The sequence below is a fragment of the Ictalurus punctatus genome, chromosome 9 (assembly GCF_001660625.3).
Source record: "Ictalurus punctatus breed USDA103 chromosome 9, Coco_2.0, whole genome shotgun sequence".
Lineage (NCBI taxonomy): Eukaryota > Metazoa > Chordata > Actinopteri > Siluriformes > Ictaluridae > Ictalurus > Ictalurus punctatus.
In genome coordinates, this window is record NC_030424.2 from 6,153,709 (window position 1) to 6,167,635 (window position 13,927).

Here is a 13,927-nt window from a genome sequence, read left to right on the forward strand (position 1 = left end):
TACATGGAGCGATTTCTTATAAGACGTTCCAGGAACTTCGCCTCTGCGATGGCATGGTGCTTCTTAGATCACAGCTTCAAAACTAAGATATATACACCGATGGATATATATATATATATATATATGTGTGTATATGTGTGTATATGTGTATATAGAGAGAGAGAGAGAGACAGAGACGGGGAGAGAGATAATAATGGTTAAAATATTTGCTAACGGAAAGAGTCTGGTTCGAGCAATAAATAAGTAAAGAGAGTACTTATTAAGAAGTGCAAGAGGCGCAGTATTTTTGCGGCGGGTTATTATCAAGTGGCATGCCCCATTGACTCAATGATCCATATTTGGCAAATTTAAGGCACAAGTAAATTTTACTGATATAAAAAAACAAACATTTTTTATTAGGTTTTAGTTTTGTGTACTGTGAGCCTAACTTGAACAAACACAAACACACCGCTATGCAGTTTCAGGCATCACATACCAGTGTTGCTGTGAATTAGCAGCGTTACAAAAAGCGCAGTCGCCGACTGTAAAGCAGCACACAAGGCGTTTAAGTCTAGACTTGAGGCACTTAAGCTTGGAACCTTGTTTGCAGTTTTATTTGCAGTCCACGGTTGATATATAAACAAATATTAGTTCCACACTGGCATAAAGTTCGTTTGACGTTGAACGTTTGATATTCACAGATATGCGGAAATTAAGGGACCGTCTCTAAAGTTACATATGACATTGTTAAACATGTTCTAACTTCAATAGCATTTGAAGGGAATGACTTACAGTCATAGAACCAACTGTAAAGTGTTCATCTAGGTGTCAGCTATAATGCACACCTTTTAGATTTTTGATATTTAACAAAATAAACTATTAAATCACATAAAAATTGCTATGTGTTGTATTACTGCATGGGCTCATACACAAAATATACCATAATTTATAGCTCAATAGCATTTGAAACCAAATAAGTTTATCTTGGTCTCATCAGACCACAGGACATGGTTCCAGTAATCCATGTCCATAGTCTGCTTGTCTTCAGCAAACTGTTTGTGGGAAATTTGTTTTGACATGGGGTCAAAATGACCTGTGCTAGATTGAATGGTTTTCTTCAAAAAAATAGATGTCCTATTAATGAAATAATTAAAAGAACTGATGGTCCACGAATGTTTTAATATTCCAAACATTTTTATTTGTTTTCTTTTCATTTATTTATGTACATGTTTAGATTGTGGATGGGAGTCAAAGGAATTAAAAATTATTTACATAGGCAGCACTTCCAGTCAACCTTTTGAGCCTTTTTGAACTGCTTCTCTGACATAGAAAGGCATGCCACATGAAACCACCTCAGTGACATTCAATCTGAAAAAAGAGAATAGTAAACTTATCAAGTTGCTCAGTAATCAATTAGTTTCTCTCTCACTCTCTCTCACTCTCATTCACTCAATCTCTTACACACACACACACAACACACATGTAAACAAAATGGTATGCCCATAAAAATGTTATAATCATTGCTACATTACCCACCCAAAATGCTTTTGCACCACCCCCCGGGGGTTTTGAGGCAGCACATAATGAGCAGTAATGTCCCCTCTTGAATACTGAAAACATGCAGTTATATGTTAGCTCTGTTGGTAAATGGTATATTCTGTAAATAGCATTACCATATGTTTACTACTTAATACTACTACTTATTATGATGTTACAAAATCTGTGGTTTTTCTGTGATAAAAATCTGTATTTTATACCGTAGTCTAAATCAGTGGTTTTCAAAGTAGGGGCCGCCAGGGGGCGCCCGGGGGGCCTCAACAATTTGGTGTGAAAAATAAATAAATACATGATTCTCACTCTCAGACAACCACACACAATCAATTCCTAATGTAATTGATCCCTAATGTAAAGATGAAAGAGGTAATTATTAATTTAAAAAGGGGGGGGATATATTCAGAACTCTGTATTTTTAATGTGTTTTAAAGACATCTTGCAAAAGGGGGGCCTCTGTCAAATGTTAATGCCATTTGGGGTGCCTTGCCCCGAAAAAGTTTAGGAACCCCTGGTCTAAATGACAGGCGTTTTTTGTACAAGTAATAAATTACCTGAGGCTTTCGGAAGTTCCTCTGCCATTGTCAGTCACCGATGTTCCATGCGCTCCTTGGATGAGTTTATAATCAAATGGCAAAGGATATTTGGAAAAGCACCAACAACTTCTTACATGCTTCTCTTGTCTACATAGGACAAGATAAGTGAATTTTTTTTTATTGTCCAGGGGAGATTGTTTCACAACAGCAGCCATACATACAAACAAACAAAACACATACATCTAAATCCATGAATCACATTCAATACACTATTTGCATAATTTACATTGAACAAACATTGAAGAGCCTGAACCTCCACACAAAGTAGAGTTTGCTCTGACCCTTCCTCTGTGTAGCCTCAATTTACGCGCTGCATTCTGGTTTGTTGTCTAGGCACACTCCAGGGTTCTTATAAGACTGAACTAAATCAACATTCTGCTCCACAAATTTATAAGAACTGTGTCAGAATTTATTATAAGACAAACTCTTTGTTTTTCTTTATGTCATACAATTTAATGAGGAAATCCAACCTGCATGACAAACATTCCAAAGCTGTACCAGTCTTGTTGTGTGGAATGGTTATTTTGCCCTCTATTCCATTTTATGTCCACCCAGTCACATTTACTGAGACAGTTTCTTCTCATCTTGAAGTACTCTCTAGGCAGTGTAAATAAAGAAAATCATGAACATTCTTCATGTAAATAACCTATTTATTTGTTAATTCTTTTTTGAGTCTAACTGTAGAGAAAGGTGACAAATCAATTGCTTCTCTCCTACTGTGAAGGGTTCGTTTCCCAGCTCATAGAGTATTTTCCCGATCACACCCCCACTCTTCTATCCTATATTGCCTTGTCAATTTTACACCATCCCTACCCCAATAAAGCAAAAAAGACCCCAAAACCAATAAAAACACATTCTTGTGATTTAGACTACTTTAAGGTTAACCTTTTTAACCATATGTTTATCAAATGTTAGTACAAAATCCAAACAATAAATGTTGTTGTGAATCTTTTTTATTTAAGAGACCCACTTTGTTAGTCAATTTAATTGAATGTTCTGCATTGTGCTATCTGTTCTCTTTACAGGCCATATAAATATAATTATATTATTAGAAAGGCAAAATTATCCATTTTGCTTTAGTGCATAAAACACAAAATGAGTGGGAAAAAAACGTGTGTTAAGCGAATCAAAATGATTGACAGGATAACATTAAACATTAAAACATTATTGCCTACTAATTTCCTGTATATGTAGTACATGGTAACTATTGTCTTTACATATCTCACTCACTTTACACTTAACAATTATTGTGAATTGCTTGCTACATATAGTAAAAGTTAATAAGTAAAATTATTGTAAGGATTTGACAACATTTAAAAAAAAAAATAAAAAAAAACCTTATGAGAAGACTAGTATACTTACACAATGTAAACGACTCGACGCCTGTCATTTAGTTCTTATGAAAATAATTGTTAAGGATCCAGAGATCTGCAAGATCTATGCCAAGTCTCTGGAACACCAACAGGAGGGATAGAGCATAATTTTTTCAAAATATATTTCTAAATTTTTACATTTTCAAGATGATACTGGAGAACGGACAGTTTGGTCCAAAATCAGATTTTTTGTTTAATTTACTAAAGATCCGATGATAGAAAAGGACACAGCATATCATTCACCATTCAATACCCAGTGACAAGAAAACACATCAAAATGAAGTGGGCCTCTTCACACTAGGGGCTAAGCAGTCATGCTTTTTTTCTAATTTGTAACCCATCATTGTAAGTACAGTATATAACAAGCTAAAAATATTACTGAAATCTAGTGGCTGTATAAGGTTATTATAGTTTTGCATTTTTCATTAGTTTTTATTTTTATTTAGTTTTGACTTTGTTTTCAAATTCAGTTTAGTTGTAATTCGTTTTTAAAGGGGGTTTGCTAGTTTAGTTTAGTTTCTATTTTTTGAAAATGCTTAGTTTTAGTTTAATTTTTATTAGTTTTAGTGTTAGTTTTAGACTTTTGTAATATGGGTTATTTGTCAAGGCCATAAAAAGTATTGTGTAATAAAAACTCAACAAAAACATCATACAATTTTAGAAATATGTATTCAACAATAACACCAGTACATAAAATGTACATATGGGCACAAATAAGCTGACACACCCATGAAAGATGCTGTTAATCCTCTCTTGCTCCAACCATCTACACATAGGCTCAGCTTCCTCGCATCCTTAATCATCTCCTTTAATTTCTGCTTTGCCGTATCCATCTTAGCCCCAATAATGTTGTTGACTCTTGCAGCTCCAGGTGTTTTGAACTTTGGTTCGAGTAAAGTGGCGAACTTGTTGTGTAGACATCCCAGTATCAATAAACATATTAACCAGCGCTTCCTCCCGCTTGTGCTGTTCCTGCGTATTTACTAACCAGCAGTTATCAGTTCGCCGGTGAAAGCACTGCTATAGTGTTCTCTGTCCTACAGTTTTCTCCGTCATGCTGCCTAGCTCTGTACCGGGGTTAGCTTCTGTTTCGGGGGAGGGGGGCGTGTCGTTCTCCTTTACCTTATTAAGGTAAGCTAGGCTAGCTTCCTTGTGCGTACTTCTCAAATGTACTTTCAAATTCGTGGGATTTTTCCCTTTAATAAATTGTCCACATATTTCACCACCTTCCACTGCAAGGCACTTGCTTTTATCTGACACACAGTCATTTATTCATTTACATTTATTCATTTAGCAGACGCTTTTATCCAAAGCGACTTACAAATGAGAAAAAAAAATACAAGCAAAGCAATATATCAAGCAGAGAACAATACAAGTAGTGCCACCATACAAGATCCATTAAATGAGTTCCAGAAGAAGCAAAGTGCACAGAGTAGAGGTTTTGCATTAGTGTAAATGGATCAGTTCATTCCAGCACCTGGGTGCAAGCACAGAGAAGACTCTTGATGCATGACTTGCTTCTGTCTGGGATGGTGGGTTAAAGCTGTGCTAGAGGCTCGAAGGGAACGCTGTGTCTTCAGGTACAGGGACTGGTTTGTTTTTGGCTATGTAGTCAAGTATCAGTGTTTTAAATCTGATGTGGATAGGTACAGGAAGCCAAGAGGGAATACGGCAATGTAAGAGAACTCAGGGACGTTGAAAACAAGATGTGTAGCTGCATTCTGGATCAGTGGTTGCAGTGGTGAGTAAGTGAGTATAGGAATGAGTTAGTCTAATTCCGAGATGTCGAGAAGGTGACTGAATAATCACCTGAAAGGTCTCCATGCAGAGAATTTCCCAGATCCTCCTGATGTTATATAAAGGAGAACCCTGAATTATTGAAATTTGTGCAACGCTGCTGGGTCTAATACAATTATTCCAGCTTCACACACACACTTAATTAATTGTAGCGAAAAGGTGTGCATCATACCTGACACCTAGTCGAACACTTTACAGTTGGTTTTGTGACTGTACGTTTTGTGACTGTACGTCATTCTCTTCAAATGCTATTGAGCTTTAAATTATGGTATATTTTGTGTATGAGCCCATTCAGTAATGAAATACATGTCAAATTTACATGTGATTTAGTAGCTTATTTTGTTAAATATCGGAAATCTAAAAGATGTGTATCATACCTGACACCTAGATGAACACTTTACTGTTGGATGTGTGACTGTAAGTCATTCCCTTCAAATGCTATTGAAGTTAGAAACGTGTATAACAATGTCGTATGTAACTTTAGAGATAGTACCATAATTTCTGCATATCTGTGAATATCGAACGTCCATCGTCAAGCCAACTTTATTCCAGTTATTCTCTACTAATAACAGGCTACTTTACACATCTTGCAAACCGACTATTTATACGCTGAACAATCTTTCTTAACCTAATTTAAGAAAATTAGGGTGTGGGTGCATGTTAAAATCACTGAAAGTGACCGAAACTCTACCTTTAAGCTATCAACAGTTGTTATGTTTATGTTATTTTTTAAATAGCTGCTGAAATCTACAAATTTTCACACACCACTGTACTACCACATTGCCCTCTTAGACTGTTTTCATAAAATAGTAATAATAATAATAATAATAATAATAATAATAATATTCTTATTTTGTTTCATTTATAATGTTAAACTTCTCTTAGTACACTTTATAACTCTGTGCTGCTGTAATATGTGAATTTCCCTCTGGGATGAATAAAGTGATCTATCTGTCTATTTATCTATCTATCTATCATCTATCCATCATCTATCTATCTATCATCTATCTATCTATCATCTATCTGTCTATCTATCATCTATCTATCTATCATCTATCTATCTATCATCTATCTATCATCTATCTATCTATCTATCCGATTACGAACAGCAACTTTGATTTTTTTCAAAGCGCCCCCTTGACGGAGTTGGTATCTTCTGCGTGTGTCTGATGCTCAATCTTGGGAGATACCATCTCCACGATGTGGGAGGGGGTTCCTCTGAGCGACATCATGAACCTGTACGCGAATTGGTGTTAAGCATCCGGCCGCGCTCAGGGCACACGGCTGACACGCACACGGCTGACACGCACATCGGACAGGGCTATGTGAACTACCGGCTATTCGCTTCAAACACAGGAGTATTTCAGCGGTTTGTTCAACTCACTGGAGGTAAGTGTGTATTCGCCTGTTTGGTTTGAAACAACTGCTGAGCGCAGGCCGTTTGAATGTTTTCTCAGTACACTGACGCTGAAAACTTAACATGCACTTTGTCCTAAAAACCCCGTTACATTTTGTTTATTTAACACTGCTTGAAACGGGCTTCACCCAGGCGCTAAATTACCAACAAACAGGGAAACATAAGCTTTTTTTATTCTGGGAAAATTGTCTATGCGAACTGAAATATCATAACAGCGCTCATAGCAGGGAGTAGAGATGTGTCATCAGATCTAATAATCTGTATTTATCCCTTGGATAAAAGTAATGTGGCTACATACTGTATTAGAAACCTTAGGAAATGTATTATATGTGTAGCATTTATCCAAACTCGAGTTCTAAATTAATATTTAATCAGCAGCTATAATTATTTTGCTTCACCGGTTTGGTGTTGTCTAATATCTGATAATATATTTTTTTATTCAGGGTTTGTATCACTTTTGTGTGTACTTTCAAAAGTTCAGCCATTGTAGTGTTGGCTCATCTTTGTGTAAATCATTCAGTCTTTTCCCTGAAAGACAACACAAACACAGGCAATTTTATCTTTTTAGCTGCTTCCAAGGACAAAGCAGTAGTTCATCACCATAGTTAGAACTGCATCCAACTGTGGATTCAGCATTAGTCATTATGTATACAACAGCTGAAATGGAAATAATTGGGATGTAAAACAGTGTGCTGCAATGCACATTAAAATTATCTTTATTTTTGGATTTATGGTACACTGGAGAAAAAATCTAACAAATTAAACCTCATTTTAGCCACTTTAATGATCTAGATTTAAGGAAAAGTGTGGACAGTTTTTCTAGCTATTACTATTTCTATCACTATGGGTTTAAGCTATACAATTACTATTATTTCTAAGCTATTACGGTCTTATTATCATATTATACTGTATAATAGGTTTGCCTGCTGCAACTGGACAGCCATCTGTAGAAAGTAATACCTCCCAAAATTTAAGCATCTCAAAGAAATTCTATATTGAATAAGCTATGTAATAATTCCACTGGTAAATCTATATTAGTAACTATTATCTGTGTGTTGAAGTCTTAACAGAACAGTTTTCGGTTTTATGACATAGTGACCACAATGGTTTCAATCCCCAACCTTTTCTTTACACTTAGAAACCAGACAGAACCAGTTTACTGATTTTACAAGAGGAGACTTACTGCTCAAAAGGCCTAATGGGAGATTAAAAAAGTTCTTTCTGTCTGTGGAACTGCTAAAACTAGGTCAAAGGCAGAAAAAGTTGAATGAATAAAAGAATATTAGCATCCATAGCCGTTTAGAATCTTTATTTGACCCCTGAAACTACTCTAATGATGAACCACCATTATTTGCAGATGTTAACATTAAAAATGAGACAGCTCATAAAACTTTCAAAAGGAAGAGGTATTGTTGTAGTGTGCCTTTATGTGCACCGTGTTTCATTATAAATATTAAAATCACATTTGTGGAACGCACTAGTACAGGTCACAGTGGTATTTTCTCAACAGACTGATGAAATCTTGTTGGTTATTGAAGATGCTTAGCTGATGTTATGGTGCTATTGTGTCTCAGACAGGTGGCCAGGCCTTTTATAGGACTGTGAGACATGATTAAGATCCACTCTACCATCACATCCTACCACAATCGTTCTTCTCTTTCTCCCTCTGTTTTTCATGCTTTACCTACTTTGCTCCTTCCTACTTGCTAATGTATTTTCAAAATACATATTCAGGTAAAATGTTCCAGTTTGATGTAATTTCAGGACATCCCTATTTGATGACAGCATACATAATCTTCCTAAAACTGCACCACTGGATCCTACTGTGGGTGCAGGGTGAGGTGGGGTGTCTGAATGCAACTGGCCAGCCCTGAAATGTGATCTTTTTTGCTAGCGTGCAGAGGCCAAAGGTTAAAGGTGATGAGTAGAATGAGTTAGGGTTATCTTCCTGGCCCTATAAGCCTCTTTATGTGCATTGAGACACTGGCTGGACCATGCCAGAGCACATCAAAGCTGTACCCAAACATTGTTATCTGGACCTGACCTTTAACCTGTTGCTATGGGCCATGAAAAGTAGGGCTGGTTGATAGCACTGATTGTCTTTTTGATCCAGCAACAATACCATGACTTCTATAGTGATACTGATCATTTGAAAAGTCTTCTTTTGTATGTAAAATGCAAACATACATATCAAGAATTATATGTAAAATAATTCATTTGATATACTGATATATATATAGTTTGTGTGAGTGTTGATTTGAGCAGTGAGGAAGGGAAGTCAAATAATTGACTTAAAATTTCTAAGACTCCTATCTACAGCTCTTCCACCAAAGCATTTCTGCCCACTCTTTGGCTCTGTGTCCATTTTGTTGTTAGTCTGGACCAGAGAATTCAGAGAATTAGGCACACCACCCCCATAAACACACACCATTCTTCTGGGGGCTAAAATTCTTTAAAAGTGTCCTCCCCCTCTCTTGCTCTTTTGTAGCTAGGCAGTGAAAGTAACAGTTCTTACATGGGCACTAGCAGACCCTAGACTGATGCTAATTTGTTGTTTAATTGTAATGTAATTGTTTAAGGTTTATTGCAAAATAAAAGTATCCAGAGGGAAGCTTTTTGACAGTTTGGCTAAATTATAGTATAATTCTTACACATGTTGGTGAAATTTAAATTTTAAAACTGCTGCATTAACATTTGTATGTAGATTGAAAATCTGTCACATTGTTAATGGACAAATGTGGCTAATATGGGGGATTTAGTTCCTGATCTTTATGTCATGCTTTGGTGAAAACAATGCAGGAGTGAGAGACAGACAGAGAACGGCTCACAGTCTTTGAGACAGAAGGTCATAAATACAGGCACAATGGTGGGGTGCAGTGGGCTGGGAGGAGCAGAGGAGAGATGAAAGGGCTTGTCACCTCTGTGCAAGGAAGCCTTGTCAGGGAGGTCAGAGCTGGGGGACATCCTCAATTCTATCAACACTTCCTCCTTTATCTCCCCACCTATCAGCAGAGCACCACTCAAAAGCAGCAGCTTTATTTACATCTGTTTATTTCACAGACACTGCAGATCAGGAAGGCTTGAAAAGTCTGGACAGTAATCTGCAACCAGCTACGAGGTCCTGTACACACCATGAACATAGGGTTGTATATAAAAGCTTGCCTGAGGGACAAACAAAGAACTGGGTGCTGTACGCACCCTTTTCAGAGTGTGTATGATTTATTTTCTTCTAGTCAAAAAAGTTGTCAATTGATGTTGGGCCAGTCAGAAAATAATTAGATAGACGGTATTTATTGATTTAAGCCCTTACTCTATCATTGGATGTGACATTAAATAATTAGTACTTCACTCTTAGAAAAAGGTTAACTATAGAAGGATAAAAGGTTTGTTTGTTTTTTGTCCCTTTCTGGATTTGTTGAAAGTTTCTTGTAGAACTTTACAACAGAGGGGTCTCAGTCGGACACTCAAGTTTCATTCATCATACAGTGGATAACTTTATTTGGATACTATAGATTTAAAGCTAAAAAGAGTCGAAACTGCTTTGTGACCATGTGTGTTGTTAAAAGCACTATATAAACAAAAGATTATATAAAGGTAAAGATCACATGGGATAGTCTGTTTGGGTGCTCGGGGGTTCATTAGGAGTGTGTTCCTGAGTTTCTTGAAAAGTTTCCTGGGCTCCTGAAAAGGTTTCTGCACTATTGTGTCCCTGCATAAAAACACAACCGTTATGTGCTGTTCATTATTTACAATATATATGTTTCTATTTTATGTAATACTTCTCAAATACTCTAGAACAAGTCATGAGTATGTACTCAGGAATAAATATGAGTTATGAGTAATTTCATCCATATAAATTCTGGTTCATGAATCAAGTCATTAATAAATAAATAAGATAATTAATTAATAAATGAAGGGGTTCATTTTATGACCCTGTTATTCTGCTGCCTGATTTGCTGCAACCACTTCTGACGTTAACTGTTGTTTACCATAGGAAAGATTATGTGCGCTTGCTTGCTCCCTCTATCTCTCTCTCTCCCTCTGTGAGTGTGTGATTCAGGTCAGAATGACCTGACATTTGGTTAGGATTACTCCATGAGGCTGGGAATTGGACACCATGACCAAATTCACTGCTTCTGTTGACCTCTCTAGAGGAAGTTGAGCTTCTGAAAGCTAAGTCATAAAAATATGTTTCTCAAATGGCTTAGCTAATAGCAGAGATGATTTAAACCCATTCTTGGCCTGTGAGCACTCTTCAGAGATTCATCATATTTACTAGGCCGAGAAAGTGGCAGGCTGACTTATCTTGTTTGAGCTTATTTGATTATTTGGTGCACTCCTCAGAACCTTATATACTCAAATAAACTTTTGTAAGTTGTGACATTGCTATAATGATTTTCTGATTTATATCCCAAAGTATAATAGCAAAGATTTATAAAGCTACAGAATACTAAATTCTTTTTCCATGTGCAGTGGGATAAATTGTGAATTGTGGGAGATTTACGAAAAATAGTCATGCACATTACATTACATGCAAAGTTAAGGAAGGAAACAATATATAAATGCAATTTTAGTTTGTGCTGGAAGTTTACATATCAAAGAGCTTCCCAGAAGAGTACACACGAAACTTAAACTCAAGTATACTTAAGGCAGTGAGATGGGTAAAACCAAAACTGAATAAATTAATAAAAGAGTGCAGACATGAATGTGATTTCGTTTTATATATACAGTGCCCTCCACTAATATTGGCACCCTTGTTAAATATGAGCAAAGAAGGCTGTGAAAAATTGTCTTTATTGTTTTACCTTTTGATCTTTTGTCAAAAAAATACACAAAAATATTCTGCTCTCATGGATGTTAAACAATTGCAACACAACATACTGGCTTTCATTGTCACCTAATTCCAATTATTTGCCATTCTGAGAAAGAGCATTTTGTTGTTAAATTGATAATATAATATAGAATAAATGCTCTTTTATTCTGCTGTAAGCTGAACTCTCACACTGTTGTATATTTATTTACAGTATTAGCTGTCATCTCTTCTTTCTTTCTGCATGATTATATTAGGAAATGTTTTCTTGTGGGGGCACTGTGGCTTAGAGGTTAGCATCGCACCTCCGGGGTTGGGTGAATCCTGCCTGTGTGCGTGGAACTTGCATGTTCTCCCCACAGTTCCAGTTTCCGCCCCTAGTCCAGATACATGTAGGCTGACTGGCATTTCCAATTTGTCCGTAGTGTGATTGTGCCCTCCATCCAGGGTATCCTCTCCCTGCCTTGTACCCAGAGTTTCCTGAGATTGGAAGCAACTTGCGGTTCAATGGACACAATGGACACAGACCAAGGACACTTCAGCATGTGGAGACCCGCTCTACCACCCGAGCCATAGCTGCCCGATGGATGGATGTTTCTTGTTCTGTTTTCATTTCATTTTCATTTCCACCTTTTTCCAAAGGAGATGGGAAACTCATATGCAGGGCAGCTGCGCACCACACGTTTCGAAGAGGTTCTGCACTATTCCATCGAGGCATCTCTGCGTTCCAACACTGTAGTGCCCAGACCAGTGTTCTCTCAGCTGTATCTAGAACCAGAGCAGAGGTCTCTCTCTCGAGAAGGTAACGGTCTCTTCTTGTTTTCTGGGTCCTTTGCTGTGTCCAAAAAGAATATGTATCTGAATTACGATTTGTGTTTTTATTCATTGTCACGTGGTGATACTGTTCCAAAGGATTACTCCGGAAACCAAAAATGCTAACACTGCTAAAAATTGGAAGAAACTTAGGAGAACCCATTTGATATACTGATATATATATAGTTTGTGTGAGTGTTGATGTCACATTTACATTAACCATTCTCTGCAATGTTGTTCTTTTGAAAATTTTGGGGAAACAGAACCAATTAAATTTCTTAAAAATATCCCAGCCAGCTACATACTGAAACAATACCTGCTTGAAGGAGATAAAAAAAAATTGCTCTCATCAGAGTGTGTGTGTGTGAGAGACGTTCTTAAAGGCTATCTGAAAAAACAATAATAATAATCTAAAATAAATATGAAAAACTAAGAAGTGTTCATTTCCCCTATGTATGCAGACTTTTGGGACTTTTGGGAATGATGTAGCTGAGGTTGAGCAACTGTCAGAGTCAGAATTTAAAGACCATGCTGACAGTGCTGGGGTTTTTCCATTGTTTTCCAGGCGTCAGAGTGGTAGGATTCTTTTTGTATTTTTATTTATTTTTTATTTATTTTTTTTTAAATAAACTCTTCTGATATAGGCCAGGTCCATGTCTGGTTTAAATCTGAATACAGTCACTGATACACATTTTTGGAGCACTAAATATACAGATCGTGGGATTGTGTTACACCCTTAGTGTTCATAAGGTGTTTGAGTGTTAGTGTACATGTTCATGTGTTTCCTGACTTGTTTTGGATAAAGGTGTACGGTATAAGGAAGGCTATATGTAGGCAACATACATATAGAGGGGGGGCTCTGGGTTAAGGCTCTGGGTTACTGATCAGAAGGTCGGGGGTTCAAGCCCCAACACTGCCAAGCTGCGACTGTTGAGTCTTTGAGCAAGGCCCATAACCCTCTCTGCTCCAGGGGCGCTGTATCGTCGCTGACCCTGCACTTTGACCCCAACTTCCTGACATGCTGGGGTATGCGAAGAAAAGAGTTTCACTGTGCTGTAATGTATATGTGATAAATAAAGACTCATTATCATTATCATTATACCAATACTTGTGTGTGTAATGTTTGCCGAATTATTTATGCAGTTATAAGTGCACGTTTATTTATTCATCTTCAGTTACTGCGTTATTCTGGTCAGGGTCATGATGGAACCGGAGCCACCAGAGAACATTCCCCTGACGCAGGACTAAACCCTGAATGGGACTTTAGTCCATCACAGGGCACCATGCACACACATTCACACACTTATTCATACTTCGCATATCTGCAATTTAATATAACTAATCTACCTACCATCATGCTTTTGGGAGGTGGGAATAAACCAGAGAACCCATAGTAAACCCACACAGATACAAGGAGAACACGTGAGAGATTTGCATGGAGCATGGCATCCTGTTATGCACATGTGCATGAATAAATTGTGTGAATCTGTGAATTTAATTACAGTTTTTCAATATGTATATTATTAATGAATTTAACGCATTTTTTGTTTAAACGTTAATTTGATAAATTATTTAGAATTTAGTAAATTAA

The 13,927-nt window shown here is 36.9% G+C and overlaps 1 protein-coding gene across 2 annotated transcripts in view; it reads left to right on the top strand.

Annotated features, from left to right (window-relative positions):
- greb1 (growth regulating estrogen receptor binding 1) overlaps positions 1 to 13,927 on the top strand; it is a 43,857-nt gene that overhangs the window by 6,055 nt on the left and 23,875 nt on the right. For both annotated transcript variants that reach the window (XM_053682656.1, XM_017476503.3), the window contains exons 2-3: positions 6,427 to 6,685; positions 12,166 to 12,325. In XM_053682656.1, the coding sequence (XP_053538631.1) occupies positions 12,169 to 12,325 (157 nt within the window). In that variant the 5' untranslated portion in view covers positions 6,427 to 6,685; positions 12,166 to 12,168. The remainder of the gene's footprint in view (positions 1 to 6,426; positions 6,686 to 12,165; positions 12,326 to 13,927) is intronic.